Source organism: Apodemus sylvaticus, chromosome 6 (genome assembly GCF_947179515.1).
Source record: "Apodemus sylvaticus chromosome 6, mApoSyl1.1, whole genome shotgun sequence".
NCBI lineage: Eukaryota > Metazoa > Chordata > Mammalia > Rodentia > Muridae > Apodemus > Apodemus sylvaticus.
Window position 1 is genome coordinate 19,198,610 of NC_067477.1, and position 17,488 is coordinate 19,216,097.

A 17,488-nucleotide genomic window follows, 5' to 3' on the forward strand; every position below is an offset into this window, starting at 1 on the left:
ACCTTGAAAAATTATTTAGAGAATACAAGTTATAATGTACCTGATAGCTAGCAGGAAAAGTTATTTTTTAATTAGGAGCCAAAATGATAGAGTAAAATCATTGTCAGTTTGTAAACATACTATAAACCTTTCTGTGTTAACAACAACAATATAACAAAAATAACCAAAGTTTGGCATTGAAATACACACTGATCATTTCAGCACATGTATGGCTGACATAGGATGATCTTAATTCCCAAGATTGCCTGGGCTACATTGCAAAATGCTGCCTACAAATCAAACATAAAACGACCACAACAACCAAAACCGACAATGACAACTGGGAAATAAGTTTGTGCCATGTATGTATAATGAATGGTGAACCCAGCAAACTACTTCAGCTTTAACATTTTTACTTCCATGTACACGTGTGTATGAGCTACATGTGTGCCAGTGCCTGAAGGGGACAGACATGGTCGTCAGATCCTCTGTAGCAGGAGTTACAGGCCCTGCTGAGAAGCCTGCCACAGGTGTTGTGCTGTATAAAAAGATAAGGAGAGAAGAAACATGTTTGGATGAGTAGTCAGGTGTGGGGGAAGGGGGTGCCTCTGTGGGCCCATACTGAGGCATCCTGTCCTCCTGAGAGCCAGCCACAGAGCAGTATAGAATAGAATGGAGTTTATTTGGGCATAGGGAGGGGAGTTGAGAGAAAGGCAGAGAAAGACAGAAAGAGAGACAGAGCAGACAGACAGAGAGACAGAGTAGTAGAAGCTGGCCATGAACACGTGGAGAGAGTGGGAGCAGGAGAGGGAGAGGAGGGGCAGGTAGCCTCTTTTTAGTGAGTCAAGCTGTTGCCAGGTAACTGGGGCAGAGCCTAGACTAAATGCCAACGTTTAGAGAGCTCAGCTCAGAGCCTCCAGATGAGCAAGTCTCCTTAGACATTTACCATCTCTCCAGCCGCCAAGGAAAACTATTTCTGTAGAAAACAAGAATAAGAAAAAAGACTGGGTTAAGAAATGGCTCAGTGGCTAAAGACACATATTAGGGTTCCTCTTGCACACGACCTGATGTCAATTCCCAGCACCCACATTAGGCAGCTCAAAACTTCCTCAAACTCCAGCTTTGTGGAACTGATACGTCTCTCATCTGTATGAAAATGCACATACATACACATTTAAAAAAATAAAAGATAATCACAAAGTAAGTTCAGGCATAGTTCTAATACGATTAAAGAACTGTTTAATCTCACTAGAGGCAAACAGAAATGTAACCCAGTACCCATTTCAATTGTAACATGTTACTAAATGTTGGGATTGTTGTTGATTTTAAAGTTCCCTTTGCTTGAGATGGACCCCAATGCCTTAACAGGCTTAAATCAGTGCTCTTTTACTGAGCTATGCATCCAGACAACAGCAGTGTGTAAACATAATGCTTGTGACCAGGATAAGAAGATTGTCCTTATATTATTTAAATGTGGATTTTTCTGTCCCACACAGGTCCTGTTTCAATCCTGACATGACATTGTATTCCTTATTCTACATATCTCCTGCTTTGATGTTGTGTCAGCATTGCCCCCATTGATTCTCTGACTAGTCAATAAAAGCTGATCAGCCAACGGATTGGAACGAGAGAATAGGTAGACCTGGACATTCACCAGCAAGCACAGGGGTGGGGGGGCTTGGGGGGGTGTGTGACCGGAAAGGGGAGAGAGGGAGAGAGACATAAAAAGAGACAGAAAGACAGAGACAGAGACAGAAACAGAGGAAGACAGGGTCATCTTGTAGAGAGGGTCCAAGAGGCCTCACTGGAAAAGCACTTGGAGCAGAGAGGGGCAGATAAATACAAAAAATGCAAGTATCTGAGGGATTTTGATTGGTGGGTTGCCAGATCAGCTAAGAAGAAGAGAATAGATTAAGAAATGCTCAGTTAGTGGACTGTAAAGCTTCTCAAATCAATCTTGTGGTCTCTGTCTCATTTATTTTAGAGCTTGCCAAGACAGAGAAAATTATCATTTTTAAAAGGCTTTTACACTTTTATTTGATGACAAAGCTAATTGATGGTAAGAAATAAAGAAGAAAAGGCCTCCCACATACTTGTGGAAGAGTGTAAATGTGGTGTTTGAATAAAAATGGCGCCCATAGGCTCATATATATGAATGTTTGTTTCCATTTGAACTGTTTGGGGAGGATTAGGAGGCGTGGCCTTGTGGAGGAGGTACATCACTGGAGATGGGCTTTGAAGTTTTAAAAGCCCATAGCTAGCCAAGGCTGTTCCCTCTCTCTGCCTCCTGCCTGTGGACCAGACTTAAGCTCTCAGTTGTTCCTCTGGTGTCCTGCCTGCCTCACTGGCTGCATACATGCCTGCCTGCCTGCCTGCCTGCCTGCATACCTGCCTGCCTGCCTGCCTGCCTGCCTGCCTGCATGTGGCGACCCACACCATTTGCCATTACAAGATGGTGCCGAGGAGTGCAGTAAACACCTTTATTTTGGCCCATGTTCCAGCACGAGTCTGCCCAGCAACAGCTGCAACCTATCCCAGCCTGACTAGCTTATCAACAGGGGGAAGTCCCTGCCCTGCCTATATATGCAGCTCCCTCTCCTCCTCCCTCGCCCCTTGCCCCTTGCCTCCAGCTCTCCCACAACCAAGAAGCGCTCCAATAAAGTGTGATCAGAGAAGAATCCTTGTGTCGGTGGTCTTCTTCCCCTGCTGGTCAGGGGGCTCGCCACACCTGCATACCTGCCTGCATACCTATCTGCATAACTGTCAGCATTCCTGCATTCCTGCATACCTGCCTACGAGTATACCTTCCTGCATGTCTGCCTGCATTCATAGCTGCATACCTGCCTGCATACTGCCTGCCTGCTGCCATCCTGCCAGCCAAGGTGGTCATTAACTCATCTCTGAAACAAGAATTCCAATAGACTCTGTCTTTCATAAATTGCCTTGGTAATGGTGTTTCTTCACAGAGATAGGAAAGTAAGTCATACAGAAGTTGGTGTCAGAACCTGGCTCACTGTTCTGACAGTGCTGAAGGGGCTATCATGGGAATAATGGGGAAGACTTTGAGACGTTGGCCAAGGAAAGCTCTTGAGTGCTTTCAGCAGGGTAAGGGGCCTTTGCAGTAGAGGCTTGGAAGACAGTAGTGCTGAGAGGAACGATAGTAAGAGCTGGGAAGGAGACCATTCTTGTGCTATTGTGGCAAAGGATGTAAGCACTTCTTCCCCTTGTTCTAAGAACATTCCTAAGGCCATAGCTGCAAAGTTTTGAACTAATGTCACTGGCAGAGGAGATTTCAAGACAGCCTAATATTGATCCTGTTGCATGATTACCAGTGCACATTCTACAGTGTGTCTGCAGGGAAAAGAGCAAGCCGGTAAGCAGCATTCCACCATGGCCTCTGCATCAGCTTCACCATGAGGGTCCCACCCTAGAGGACTTCCTGTCCTGACTTCCTATGTTATGAACTAAGATGTGGAAGTACAAGCAAGGTTAACCCTTTCCTCCCCAGGTGTTTATTCATCATTATGTTTCATCACGGCAACAGGAACCCTGACCAAGACAGAATTCACACTTTTAAAGGACAGGCTGGGACAGTAAGCCAGAAGATGTCCACAGAACAGAATTTAATGTGTAAACACGGGCAGTCTGGAAAGGCAAGTATAAAGAGACCAAAGGGGACTCAATGGGGGAGGGGGAGAGTTGAGGAGAATCTCAATTTAGGAGAGAAGAGAAGTCATAGAAGTTTCTAGATCTGAGGCAAAGTTTCATCTGAAGTTGGAGAACCTTGTACTAAAAGTGTGACATCTTCTCTAAATTAGGCCTCAATGAACTTGATGCCCAGAACTCTAAGTAGCCAGTTCAGTAAAAGCTTCTGCTTGCAATGAAGTGTGCCCTGGGCAGTCAGAGTGGCTTGGTGGTGTTCCTCCTCAAGAGGAACCTAGATGGAGGTAACTGCTTCTGGATGTGCAAACAGTTCCCTCTGTGGGACAGTGATGACACAGTCAGGATACCTTTTTATTCCAGGAAAGAAGCTTCACCTGTGAATGACTCCTGCCTGAGTGGAATTACCTCATCAGAACATGAATAACTGTGAGAATAGCAAATGCTGCCAATTCAGAGCTGAACTCTCTGGGATGTTTTCAGCCATTCAATGTCCCTGTCTGTACCCAACCTATAATCTTGGTGAGCATTAGGCACATCCTCTAGAATAAACAGATACATGGCCCCCAGCCAACAAAACACAGAATACCTTCAGTTACCATCCCAGGCTATGTGGCTATGCATGGCAAAGGTTTCCCCATTGGCTTTAACCCTTCCACTTAATGCTCTACTAATACACAAACATCTACTATATTTGTGTGTGTGTGTGTGTGTGTGTGTGTGTGTGTGTGTATGATTCATCACTGTCTTTGTTTTGCTACAACAAAAACCACATCAAAACATTTACTGTGTGGGAACATGACATATTGGGTGCCCGCAGCAACTCAGCCATACACAGCTCCACCATGATCTCTCAAAATCTGTCAGGTGAAATACTGATTTTTGAGCCCACATTCTTCTTCCTGAGTTCGTGTATTCTGTGGGTATTGTCTGTTTCCGTTTTGATTTAATAGAAAACAGCTGTATTGTCTTTGTAATATTGTTCATTCTCCTCTTCTGTGTGTGTGTGTGTGTGTGTGTGTGTGTGAGAGAGAGAGAGAGAGAGAGAGAGAGAGAGACAGACAGAAAGACCAAGAAAGAGTTAAGCAGGTGGATGGAGGACTGGTTTCAAACTTCCTCCCCCACATTCCTTTTAAACTTCCTGTTTTGCTTTCAAACCTCCCAAAGGGGCAGGCCCTGTTCCTATTGGTCCCCAGTGAGAGCCTGTCCTTCTCTCCTCAGATTTAAGCCAGGTTCTTCCTATGCTCAACTGCTGCCAGGAGGACTCAACATGTTGGGTGAGTAGCCCCCTGGTGAGCTGGGAACAGGGATGCCTGACCAAAGCCACCAAGAATCCTGGCCATCAACAAACTCTAACCTTGTCTACCATCCTTCTCTCTACAGGAACCCTGGTTGGCTCTGCCATAGGAGGAGGTTTGTCTCTTGCTCCTGGGGGTGAGGTGGTGGGGACTTTGTGCTTTGAGGTGGGTGCCATCCCCGCTCCCTGCTGCTGGGTTCTGGAGCTCCCTGCAAGCAGAGCAGGGCCAGGGCTGTGCTAACTTTTCTCCAGGGATGAGCTTAGGATTCCTGTGCAGCTGCTCCCCCAGGCCTGATGTATGAGGAGCAGCAAATAGATGATTTGGTGAAGGCTGGGAGGGGAGCTGCTAAACACTGCAGGGTTGTTTTTGCCCTCACAACCCCTGGCCCAGTGAAGGATGCTGCTTCTCAAGTATCACAGCCTGGCAACACCAAGGCTCTGTCACATCCACCATTGACCCCTTTGCCTCCACCTGGCTCCCTGCCCTGCTCTTCTTCTTTACCTTGGGACACCTTTCCATGCTCCTCAGAATGCAAAGATACCAGAAACAAGTCAAGGAATTCCTGGGTGGCTCATTTCCCTGACCCTCCTTCACCTAGCTCCTTTCTCTACAGTTGTGGCTGTGGCAGCTACACCTGTCATCCTGGGTGCCGTGGGCTTCACTGGGTCAGGAATTGCAGCTGCATCCATAGCAGCCAAGATGATGTCTGCTGCAGCAATTGCCAATGGAGGAGGAGTTGCAGCAGGAAGCCTGGTAGCCACACTCCAGTCAGTGGGTAAGTGTCAGGCCAGGCAACAGGACCAGAGTCCTAGCCAAGGATGATAACTCCCTTCCTCACCTTCTTAAATGGCCTGTGTCTTCTAGTTCTATCCCTGCTTTCTGGTTTATTCTGAGTAAGGAAGGAGTGTAGCCCATGGGAAAGGGGTGCTGGATGGCAGAAGTAGGGAGGAGCTTGTCACAGGCTACTTGGGCTCTGGATCTTCCCTAGGTGAGTGTTTTTCTACACTGGGTGCCCCACTGTCCTGCTATATAGAAAGGGTATTTCTGTGTTACCTCTCTGTCCTGTATCTCAGTTTACCCACACCTGTCTTTTCCTTCTAGTTCACTTTAAATATCTCTGGGGAAAGTAGATCCCTGGAGTTCAGACAAACACTGGGTGAGTGTTTCTGAGCCTCAGGCCAAGGCCTGTCACTGCACTGTCTCCTTCCCAGGGGCCCTTGGACTCTCCACCTCAACCAGCACCATCCTAGGGGCTGTCGGGGCAGCTGCTGCAGCCTTGCTCTTAACATAGGAGAGGACACTTCTCTCAGCTCAGCCCAAAGCCTATACAGACTACCCAGGAGATGAAATTCCAAAATGCACCTTCTGAACCCTCACTGATGTCAAGGATGGATAAAAATAAAGTCTATGGGCTGGGGTGCCTAGCTTTGCCTGTGGTGACTGTTTGATTGGGGTTGTGGGCTGGGAGTTTCAATTCTTCAGACTTTCCCAGGCAGCCTCAGCCTGGAGATCAGAGGGAGGTGACAGGATGACCAACACAGTCAGTAGGCAGAGGGCTTTAGGTGGCCTCTGCCTTAACAGAAACAGTCTTTGTGGTATGAGGGCTTTTGAGGGGATTTATGGGCCTCACTTTATCCCTTAGTCAAGGTAGAGCAGAATGAGGTTTCTGTCATGAGGCAAAGGTGAGAGGTAGCCAACACTGTGATCCCTGAGCTGTTGGTCCTTCCCCTTCAATGGCTGTGGATATCCAGGGCTATGAGCAGCCTATAGCTACCCCACTGTACTGCTGAGAGGCTGACAGAAAACCACCAGGGAATTCACTTAGCTAATACACTGGTACCCGAGGAACAAGATGGAATTAAAAAAAGGTCACCATCATCTGCAATGTCTATAAAATGGAAAGGAGGCATAAATTAGTGCCTTATATTCTAGGAACCTGGCCACATCCTCACTCAAGGCTGACAGCCATTGCTTATATGTTGCATTCTGCAGTGCTTGACAGTGTATGCACTGACACCTAGAAATCTTGAGGCAGGAGAATACATGTAATCAATCTCCATTGATTGGGATCCATTTATATGCTCAAACCCATCTAACTTCTGAAGTTTCACTCTAATACCTGGCGGTGCCTGAATAACAAAGCCCATGATGGCTGCTTGCTGATTGTCTGGTGTCTGGGTCTGAGGGAGTGAACACCGGGTAAGGCTCACACAGGCACTCCCCAGATCACCAGTTGTAATTCTCGGGGCCCCGGTATTACCTCTCTCACCCTAGGTGTTTGCCTAGCAGCTGGTTCAATCCTTGCAGAAGGGTCTGGCTAAACCTGTTGAGAGCCTCCTTATCCTGGGCAGTGTGGACCTTGTAGTCAGGTCACACAGAAGAGAAAACCCACTCTAACTGGGTTGCACTGTCTGGCAGTGGTGCTCTGCCAGACCCCAGGGTGGTGGGTGGTGGGATCTGTGGGCAGTCATTCTAGGTCAGCTGGAAGAGACTGATGAGGGCATGAGGATTTTCAGAGAATGGTGGGTTTTGAATTTTCCAATCATATGGGACACTGCTTGAAAAGGTGACATAATTCATGAAAGGGAGAGTGGGAAACTTTGGGTCTTTTGTTTAAAGCAAAACAAAAAACAAAACAAAAAAAAAAAAAAAACAAGCAAAAGCCAGAGGCTTGGGGTATAGGTTGGTAGTTGGGTAACAGTCCTGGCTTCTATGCAAAAAGAAAAAAGAACAGTAGTCGCTAGAAAATGTGTGTAGCCTCTCTGTGAGCACAGGGTACTGGCTCTATAATTTAGGGTGTGGCTTGACTGATTGTAGGGATAAACCACCACTGTGACAGGCTGTAGGGCAGCGGGCAGGTACTCATGTTGCCTTGGAAACTCAAAGGCTACCCCCAGTGACACATCTTCTCCAATAAGGCCACACTCCCTAATCCTTCCTAAGCAGGCCCACCAACGAGGGACCAAGCATTCAAACAGACAAGCCTTGATTTGCATTCTCAGTCAAACCAGAGCTCAGAGCTAACATGATGGGTTCCTACCCTCAAGATAGGACTACTAGTTGATTCAAAATAGGGTCAGTGTTTGCCAGTGCAGGTTGTCAGACACACTCCTTGGCCCCACACTAGGCAGTAACTCTCCAGAGCAGGGATGGGTGCTTCATGGCAGGGTCTGCTTGCAGCCAGGCAGAGGACCAGATCTGGTGATACAAACATTTTATCTGAATGGTGCATGAAAGCCATGAGTGAATGAACTGAGGGGACAGGATATTGTTTATTCCTTCAAGAAACTTTCTCAGATTTCCCTGAGCAGAACTCCTCACTCTAGATACCAACACCCCACACTGAGTCATAGTAAGGTCATATGGATTCAGTTCCCAACAGTGTGAGCCATTTAGGGTCCTGATCCCCTGCAGCCACTGGGGCCAGATTGAATTTTCTGAAGCTTGAAGGGCCAGCAGTCCAAAGGAAATCTGGGGAAGTTAGCTAGGTCTCCAGTGGCCTCGGGGTAAAAAGTAGGGGAATGGAAACCAGGCTGGACCAAATCAGGTGCTGAGTAGCCAGAGGATAGAAGGCATTTTCTGCTCACTGGTACTGACTGGTAAACAGGAGAGCAGGTTACCTGCCTGTCTGGCAACCTGTCTGTCCGTTTGTTTCATGATCCATGAAACAAAAAGGTCCTCCACTAACTAAGGTGTTATCTGTCTGTTTGCCAGCATGCTGGACTCCACTGATGGCAACGGGGAGAGCATAGGCTCATGTGAGTCTTCAGAAGTTCTGCCTTGGGCCTCTTTCCACCATCACTCCCACATACATGCTGATGGTACAACTCTAAATTTCCTTTCTCTTTATTGTCCCTGGCAGAAGGAAAGGCCCTACAATCCCTCCTGCCCAGGACCTTGGAAGAATGGTTTATTCTATCATTGAAGAATAGTAATAACTGGCATGGTGGTGTCAACTCTTTGATTAGTCAAAATTATCAGAAAGATTGTCACAAGTTTAAGGTCGATTATCCTGGGCTACATCCATAGTGCTCTCTGAGCTAGCCTGGTCTATACAGTGAGATCCCTTTGAGAAGTGGGGACAAAATGTTACCTTCATCTGAGTTCATTAGGAAAATTCTAGGAACTAACCAATGTACTAGGCTAGCAATTAAGATGTGAATTGGTGCAATAAGATTCTACTCACTAAAATTCTACTGATCTTATGTTACCTCCTCTGGTAAATGCCCTATCTATTTGAATCCCTTGACAAGCACACACACAAAATGTGAGAGGTAGCTTATTATATATTTCTTCATGTAGACCTTGGTTGCAAGCAGGAGTGTGGGATGGATATGCAGGGCCAGTTACCTCCCATGGGGAAACAGCCAAGGTGGAGGCAGGGCGTCCAGATAAAACATTGTCAACAGTCCAGTTATTTTCAGAGTGGAAAAATCTACTGTGGTTGAAGATAGACCCATCAATATAAATTAGCAGATGAGGTAAGTTTCAGTTTCCTAACTCCCTCCAGGCCTGACACATCCACTCTGCTTGAAGACACACCCAGTGACTGAAGACAGCCAATTAGATAAGTTTTGATTTTCTCAGCTCTCCTTGAGCGCATGACTGACAGTTAGGGCAACCAGCATTCTCACTGAAGCAAAAACAGAGGTGACTTGTCATCTCTCACAAACATCAGCCCCACGCCTTCTATGAAGTTGTCAGACCTGGAGCAAGTGGCGCTTATAGATGACAGAATTATTTGGTATCATATATCACTGAAGCACAGTAATTTAAACTTAACACAGAACTTTAGCCCTTACAAGGGATATGTCAACAATAAGAAATGTTGTGAAAATTGATAGAAAAAAAATGAATTTTAGTCAAGGTTAGCCTTATAATAAGTATCATGAATGTGTGCCAAGCTAAGGAACAGTCAGTAGCAAAGAGGAAAAAAACACCATGATGACATTTTTGACTTTCCTACTCTACCTAAAATCCCTGCCTGATATGTATAGCAATACCAGAAAGCATTTTCAAGTAACCTAGGCAACCATAACCATCATACCTCAAACATTCAGAGGCTGGAATGTATGGCAAAATCAAGACTGTAATACTACAGTCAGATGCCTCGGAACTGGAGTTACAAATGATTTTGAGCCACTATATGGGTGTTGGGAACTAAGCTTGGGTCCTCTGAAACAGCAGCAAATGTTTTTCTGAGCCATCTGCCAGCCTCTCAAAGACTTTAAAGAGTCAACTCAAAAAAGGAAATCTAGAGATCCTTTTGTCTGCCCTTCCTTAAACGAAGCCACCTGGAGTGAATTGTGCTTGAGGAGTTCTATTCTCCCATCAGCTGGCATCCTGAGGGTCAGCACAGAGCAAGGTAAGCTCTTACAAGCTCCTCTGCACCCTCATGTGGCAGAAAAAACTAGGCATCAGGAAAAGGAGTCTCATCTTAGTTCTCCTTGAATGTTCTCTCCAGAGTGTGGTAACCAAAGACACCGAGCACACAGTGTCCCAAGCCCATCCACATACAGGCTGTTGTTCCTGGAATAGGCAACCTTTGGAGACTCGTCACTTCCAGCTCAAAGACGGCATCTTCACATTGAGCCTAAAGAACAGGCTTTTAAGGTGAGGTGGTGAAAAACTGTCACTTGCAGATAGCCACCAATGACAGCCATGGCTTGCTACATGATAAAGGGAAGACATTTCCCTTGAGTGCAGCTGTAGTTGTGGTCAGTATCAGACTCTCCTAGGAGCCAACACTACAAGTATTCACAAGTGACAGGCATTTCCAACACACAACTGCCACCAGTTATTTGCCATCCTAAACCTAGAAACTGCTTAGCAAAGTTATTCTGTCAGTGAATCAGCACTAGCCTGGGGTTCATCTTCGAGATCCTGGAACTTTGGGAGGCTCAGGCAGGATGACTGGCTGAGTTCAAGGCCAACATGAGCTACCATTGTGGAGATACAGACTATAAACAAAACAAAAATAAACAACAACGGACACAGAAAATGGAGACTTTCATGAGTCCACAGGAATGTTGCTCTAATGAAGAGGACACAAAGTTCTCATACAGAAGGACTGGATTCCTCAATCCCAGTCTCTCCATGCAATATGGAAAACACAGAGGCTCCCATCAGCCTTCACGAATCTACCCAATGGTGATAGGAACCCTGGCTAAGACAGAAATTTACCACACTCTGCAGAACAAGGGTGCTAAGATCCAGATTCCCTAGAGGACTGCATAACCAGGAACTACTGGTGAACTACTGTGGTGGTAGCAACTCAACTTCGCTAACTTACAAAAGGCAGAATTCGAAGTCACACCCTTAAAGGAGAGGATGGAAGAGTAAGCCAGAAGATGTCCACAGAGCAGAATTTAAGATTGTAAACATGGGCAGTCTGGATGGGAAAGTGTAAGGAGACCAAATGGGAATCAGTGGGGGAGGAGCACTAAGGAAGGAAGGAGACAATTTAGAGGAGAAGGAAAATCCTAGAAATTTCTAGATCTGAGCCAATGTTTGATTAACTAAATTCCATCTGAAGCTGGAGAAGCTTGTACTAAAAGTATGACGTCTCCTCTAAATTAGGCTTCAAGATAGACAACCAATAGGTTTTCCATGACAAAAACAAATTTGCACAGTATCTTTCCACAAATCCAGCTCTTCAACGGATAGTGAATAGAAAACACCAACAAAAGGAGGGAAACCACACACTAGAAAAAGCAAGAAATTAATCTTCTTTCAACAAATCCAAAGAAGATAACCACACAAACATAAAAATTACATCAAAAATAACAGGAAGCAACAATCTCTATTCCTTATTATCTTTTAACACCAATGGAACGGACTCAATTCCCCAATAAAAAGACATAGACTAACAGACTGGATACGAAAGGAGGACCCAACATTTTGCTGCATACAGGAAACACATCTCAGTGTCAAAGACAAACACTACCTCAAAGTAAAAGGCTGGAAAACAATTTTCCAAGCAAATGGTCCCAGGAAACAGGCCAGAGTAACCATTCTAATATCAGATAATATTGATTTACAACCAAAAGTCATCAAAAAAGACATGGAAGGATACTTCATACTCATCAAAGAAAAAAATTTACCAAGAAGAACACTTAATTCTGAACATCTATGCTCCAAATGCAAGGGCACCCTCATTCATAAAAGAAAATTTTCTAAATCTTAAAGGACACGTTGCACCTCACACAATAATTGTGGGTGACTTCAATACCCCACTCTCCTCAATGGACAGATCAGGGAAACACAAACAGAGACACAGTGAAACTAATAGAAGTTTTTGACCAAATGGACTATATATATTATTACACACACACACACACACACACACACATATATATGTGTGTATGTATGCATATACATATATAAATATAAACATTTCATCCTAAATCAAAAGAATATACCTTCTTCTCAGCACCTCATGGTAGCTTCTCCAAAACTGACCATATAATTGGTCAAAAAACAGACCACAAGAAATATAAGAAGATGGAAGTAATCCCATGCTTCCTATCAGATCACTATGGAGTAAGGGTGGTCTTCAATAGCAAAAAAAACAACAGAAAGCCCACATACACATGGAAGCTGAATGATGCTCTACTCAATGGTACCTTGGTCAAGGAAGAAATATGGAAAGAAATAAAAGACTTTATGGAATTTAATGGAAATAAAAGCACATCATACCCAAACTTATGGGACACAATGAAAGCAATGCTAAGAGGAAAACTCATAGCTCTGAGTGCTTCCAAAAAGAAACTGGAGACAGCATACACTAGCAGCTTAACAGCACACCTGAAAGCTCTAGAACAGAAAGAAGCTAATACATCCAGGAGGAGTAGACAGAAGGAAATCATCAAACTTAGGGCTCAAATCAACTAAGTAGAAACAAAAAGAAGTATACAAAGAATGAACCAAGCCAGGATCTGGTTCTTTGAGAAAATCAACATGATTGATAAACTCAGCCAGACTAACCAGAGGGCACAGAGACAGTATCCAAATTGATAAAATCAGAAATGAAAAGGGAGATATAACAACAGAAAATGAGGAAATTCAAAAAATCATCAGATCCTACTACAAAAGCCTATACTCAGAACAACTGGAAAATCTGGATGAAATGGACAATTTCCTAGACACATACCAAATATGAACGTTAAATCAGGATCAGATAGACTATCTAAACAGTACCATAACCCCTAAAGAAATAGAAGTGGTCATTGAAAGTCTCCCAACCAAAAAAAAAAAAAAAAAAAAAAAAAAAAAAATCACAGGACCAGATGGTTTTAGTGCAGAATTCTATCAGACTTTCAAAGAAGACCTAACACCAATACTCCTCAAACTATTCCCACAAAATAAAGACAGACAGAACACTACCCAACTCCTTATATGAAGCCACAATTACGCTGATACCAAAACCACACAATGATCCAACAAAGAGAACTTCAGGCCAATTTCCGTTATGAATGTTAATGCAAAAATACTCAATAAAATTCTTTCCAACCAAATCCAGAACGCATCAAAACGATGGTGAATACCATGATCAAGTAGGTTTCATCCCAGGGATGCAGGGATGGTTCAAAATCATCAATGTAATCCACTATATAAATAAACTCAAAAAAAAAAAAACCTACATGGTCATTTCATTAGATGCTGAAAAAGCATTTGACAAAACTCAGCATCCTTTCATGTTAAGAGTCTTGGAAAAAACAGGAATACATTTGTTTGTTTGTTTGTTTGTTTGTTTGTTTGTTTCGAGACAGGGTTTCTCTGTGTTGCCCTGGCTGTCCTGGAACTCACTTTGTAGACCAGGCTGGCCTCGAACTCAGAAATCTGCCTGCCTCTGCCTCCTAAGTGCTGGGATTAAAGGCACGCGCCACCACCCCATGGATTTTAAGTGCCTTAATTTATGATGTTCTTTGTTCTGCTACTACAAAAACCTCAACAAACCTCTTCTGTGTAGGAACATGGCATTTTGGATAACCTTACCTGGTAACATGGCCACGGCTCTACAGTAAACTCTCATCCTCTTTCAGGTGAGAGTAATGATTTTCTTAATGATGTATTTATTAATTTTGTGTAAGTACACCGTAGCTGTCTTCAGACACACCATAAGGGGGAGTCAGATGTCGTTGTGGATGGTTATGGGCAACCATGTGGTTGTTGCTGGGATTTGAACACAGGACCTACTAAAGAGCAGTCAGTGCTCTTAACCACTGAGCCATCTCTCCAGCCCCAAGAGTAATGATTTTTGTGCCCACATTCTTCTGGTTGAGTTTGTCCATTTATGGGCATATTGTTTCAGTTTGATTTACCATCAAACAGCTGTTACTTCTCTCTCTCTCTTTCTCGTGTGTGTGTGTGTGTGTGTGTGTGTGTGTGTGTGTGTGTGTGTTTCATCAGGCAGGTGGTAAACAGCTAAGTGGAGGGCAGGTCCTATTGCTTTCAAACATCAAAGAGGAAGCTGACTCATTTAAAGGGGTGGACCATGACCCTATTGGTTCACAGGCAAGAGTCTTTCCTGCTCTCTTCACATTTCAGTCACTAAGTAGGCAGTGTGCCACCTACCAGGACAACTCATCGACTACCAGGACAACTCATCGACTACCAGGACAACTCACCAACTACCAGGACAACTCACCAACTACCAGGACAGCTTATCATGTGGAGTAAGTGGCCCCTGGTTGGACTGGGAACTTGCCTGCCTGACCCAAACCTGCCAAGAACTCACTGCAGTGCACAGACTCTAACCTTCTGTCTACACATGTCTTCCCTAGAAAAAGCGTTGGGTGCTGCACTAGGAGGAGGTTAGTTTCTTGCTCCAGCTGGTGAGTTGATGGGTGCATTGTGCTTTAAGGTGGGTGCCAGTCCCAACACATGTCTGCCACTGGGTTCTGGATATGCCTGGGTACAGGGCTGTGTTAACTTTCCTCCAGGGATGAGCTTAGGATTCCTGTGCAGCTGCTCCTCCAGGCCTGATGTATGAGGAGCAGCAAGTAGATGATTTGGTGAAGGCTGGGAGGGGAGCTGCTGAACACTGCAGGGTTGTTTTTGCCCCTCACAACCCCTGGCGCAGTGAAGGATGATGCTTCTCAAGTGTCACAGCCTGGCAACACCAAGGCTCTGTCACATCCACCAATGGCCTCTTTGCCTTTACATGGTTCCCTGCCATCCTCCTCTTCTTTAGCTTGGGACCCCTTTCCATGCCCCTCAGTATAGAAAGAGCCCAGAAACAGTCAAGGAATTCCTGGGTGGCTCATTTCCCTGACCCTCCTTCACCTAGCTCCTTTCTCTACAGCTGTGGCTGTGGCAGCTACACCTGTCATCCTGGGTGCCGTGGGCTTCACTGGGTCAGGAATTGTAGCTGGGTCCATAGCAGCCAAGATGATGTCTGCTGCAGCAATTGCCAATGGGGGTGGAGTTGCAGCAGGAAGCCTGGTAGCCACACTCCAGTCAGTGGGTAAGTGTCAGGCCAGGCAACAGGACCAGAGACCAAGCCAAGCACAGTAACTCCATTAGTATCCCTTCAGTTCCACTTTCTTATGTAACCCAAGTGTTCTCCTTCTGTGCCTACTTCCTGGTTCATTCTGGGTGAGGTGAGGGTGTGGCTCAGGAGTGAGGGCTGCTCATTGGCAGAGTGGGAAGGAGCCTGATGAATGTTCCCTGGGTTCTGAATCTTTACTGCCTGGGTGTCTTCCTCTACTGGGTCCTTTTCTGTCCTGCTGTGTAGGGAGGGGGCTTCAATCTGGATTGTTCTCTGTCCTGAGTCCCACTTTACCCACATCTATCTTCTCCTTCTGGTCCACTTTAAATATTTCTGTCTAGAGCAGAGGCCCAGGGTTTAGACAAAAAAGAGGTGAGGCATCTCTGAGCCTCAGGCCAAGCCTGTCACTGCATTATCTCCTTCCAAGGGGCCGTTGGACTCTCCACATCAACCAACCTCATCCTGGGGGCTCTTGGGGCAGCTGCAGGAGCTGGAGCTGCAGGAGCCATAGGAGACTCTGAAGAGGAGGAAGAGCTACAGGAACCTCCAGAGAATGGGAGCCTCATAGTTGCAAGAGGCAATATTTAAATTTAGGAGATGACATCTCTACCAGTTTATCCCAAAGCCTATAGGAATTACCCAGGAGAAGAAGGAAGAAGATGCACCTTCAAAACCCTCACTGAATGATGAAAAATAAAGGTGGCTTGTTGCTGTGGCTGTCTTGCTTGCGGTGGCTCTTTGAAGGGTGCTGTGGCCTGATAGTGCCATGTCTTAGACTTTCCCAGTCAGCCTCAGCCTGGAGATCAGAGGGAGGGGACAGGTCGGCCAGCACAGTCAGTAGGCAGAGGGCTTTATGTGATTCCTACATTAGTGGAAACAGTCTGTGTGGTGTGAGAGCCTTTCTGGGGTCCATGGACCAGACTCTGTCCATTTTTCAAGGTCAAGTTGATAGAGGATTATGTCATGAAGCAAAGGTGAGAGGAAGCCAGGACCATTGGCCACAGAGCTCTGAGTCCTTCCTCATCAATGGTTCTGAATGTGTAGGGCTATGAGCAGCCTATAACTACTCTACTGTACTGCTGAGAGGCTGGCAGAAAACCACTAGAGAGGTAGTTCACTGCACTTAGCTAATGTTCTTGAAGAAGGAGATGGATCAAAAATGGTCACCGTTATCTGTAATGTTTATAAAATGGAAAGGAGACACAAATTCCTGCCCTGTGTTCCAGGACTCTAAGCACAGTACAGTCAAGATCTGCAATCATCACCCATGTGATGCATTATGCAGTCATGTCCACACTGACACCTAGAAGTCTTTGCAGCTGAAGGATTGCGGCATTTATGAGAAAATTGTGATACAAAATATATGGTTCACTGTAGTGCCAGGTACCAGGCCCATCTATGTAAAACAGAGAGGCAAGGACATGATCTCATGGGGAAGATCTGGAAAGACTTCCTAGAAGAGGAGCACATGGATGGGACATGGAAGGGCATGCAGAGTCTATCAGGGAGCACACTCAGAGAGAAGGTTGTGTGTAGCATCTGTTAGGTAGGGTCTGATGGGTTGGAACACATCAGTCAAGTACAGGCCACTTGACAGATGCTCTATCTGATTGTTGTCTGACAGCTTGCCTTCTGCACTGATGACTCAAGTTTTATAGAACTATTTGTGGGCATGGCCAGGATATGTTCTTGATAATGTATTTTGTGGGAGTTGGACATCCTCCTCTCCTGTGTTCACCATTTCAAGAGAGCCTCAAGACTATGTGGCAGTATGTGGTAGTTAGAAATAGTTCCTGGCCCAAAGACAGTTTGCCAGATTCTTTTATTAGCATAGCTGTAGTGGCTAACTGATAGAAATAGGACTTTGACAGATAGGTCATTTGAATCTTCCAGGCTACCAATACCTAAGCTAGGGCCCCTCCCAGTTGTAATCATTTACATAGGACAAGACCATCTTCCAAGCTATTCCTTCTTGGGGTGCTGGACTCCCCTTTGGGCTTCTTGTTGATCAGTCTCTCAGAGAAATGCCACTACTGCTCAAGTGAATATTTTCTTTTGC

The 17,488-nt window shown here is 45.3% G+C and overlaps 1 protein-coding gene across 1 annotated transcript; it reads left to right on the plus strand.

The window, feature by feature from the left end:
- The first annotated feature begins 4,802 nt into the window (after nt 1-4,802).
- Nucleotides 4,803-16,144, plus strand: LOC127686995 (interferon alpha-inducible protein 27-like protein 2A). Its single transcript, XM_052185172.1, has 4 exons — nt 4,803-4,916; nt 5,023-5,052; nt 5,551-5,712; nt 15,857-16,144. The coding sequence occupies exons 1-4, from the start codon at nt 4,910-4,912 to the stop codon at nt 16,015-16,017; spliced, it is 360 nt and encodes a 119-aa protein (XP_052041132.1). The 5' UTR covers nt 4,803-4,909; the 3' UTR covers nt 16,018-16,144.
- Nucleotides 16,145-17,488: the final 1,344 nt, after the last annotated feature.

What these genes read in the sequence shown, in the direction of transcription:
- LOC127686995 (XM_052185172.1), top strand. An exon ending in TGGCTCTGCCATAGGAGGAG is followed by an intron (nt 5,053 to 5,550) that starts GTTTGTCTCTTG and finishes CTTTCTCTACAG; the next exon opens with TTGTGGCTGTGGCAGCTACA. An exon ending in AGCCACACTCCAGTCAGTGG is followed by an intron (nt 5,713 to 15,856) that starts GTAAGTGTCAGG and finishes TCTCCTTCCAAG; the next exon opens with GGGCCGTTGGACTCTCCACA.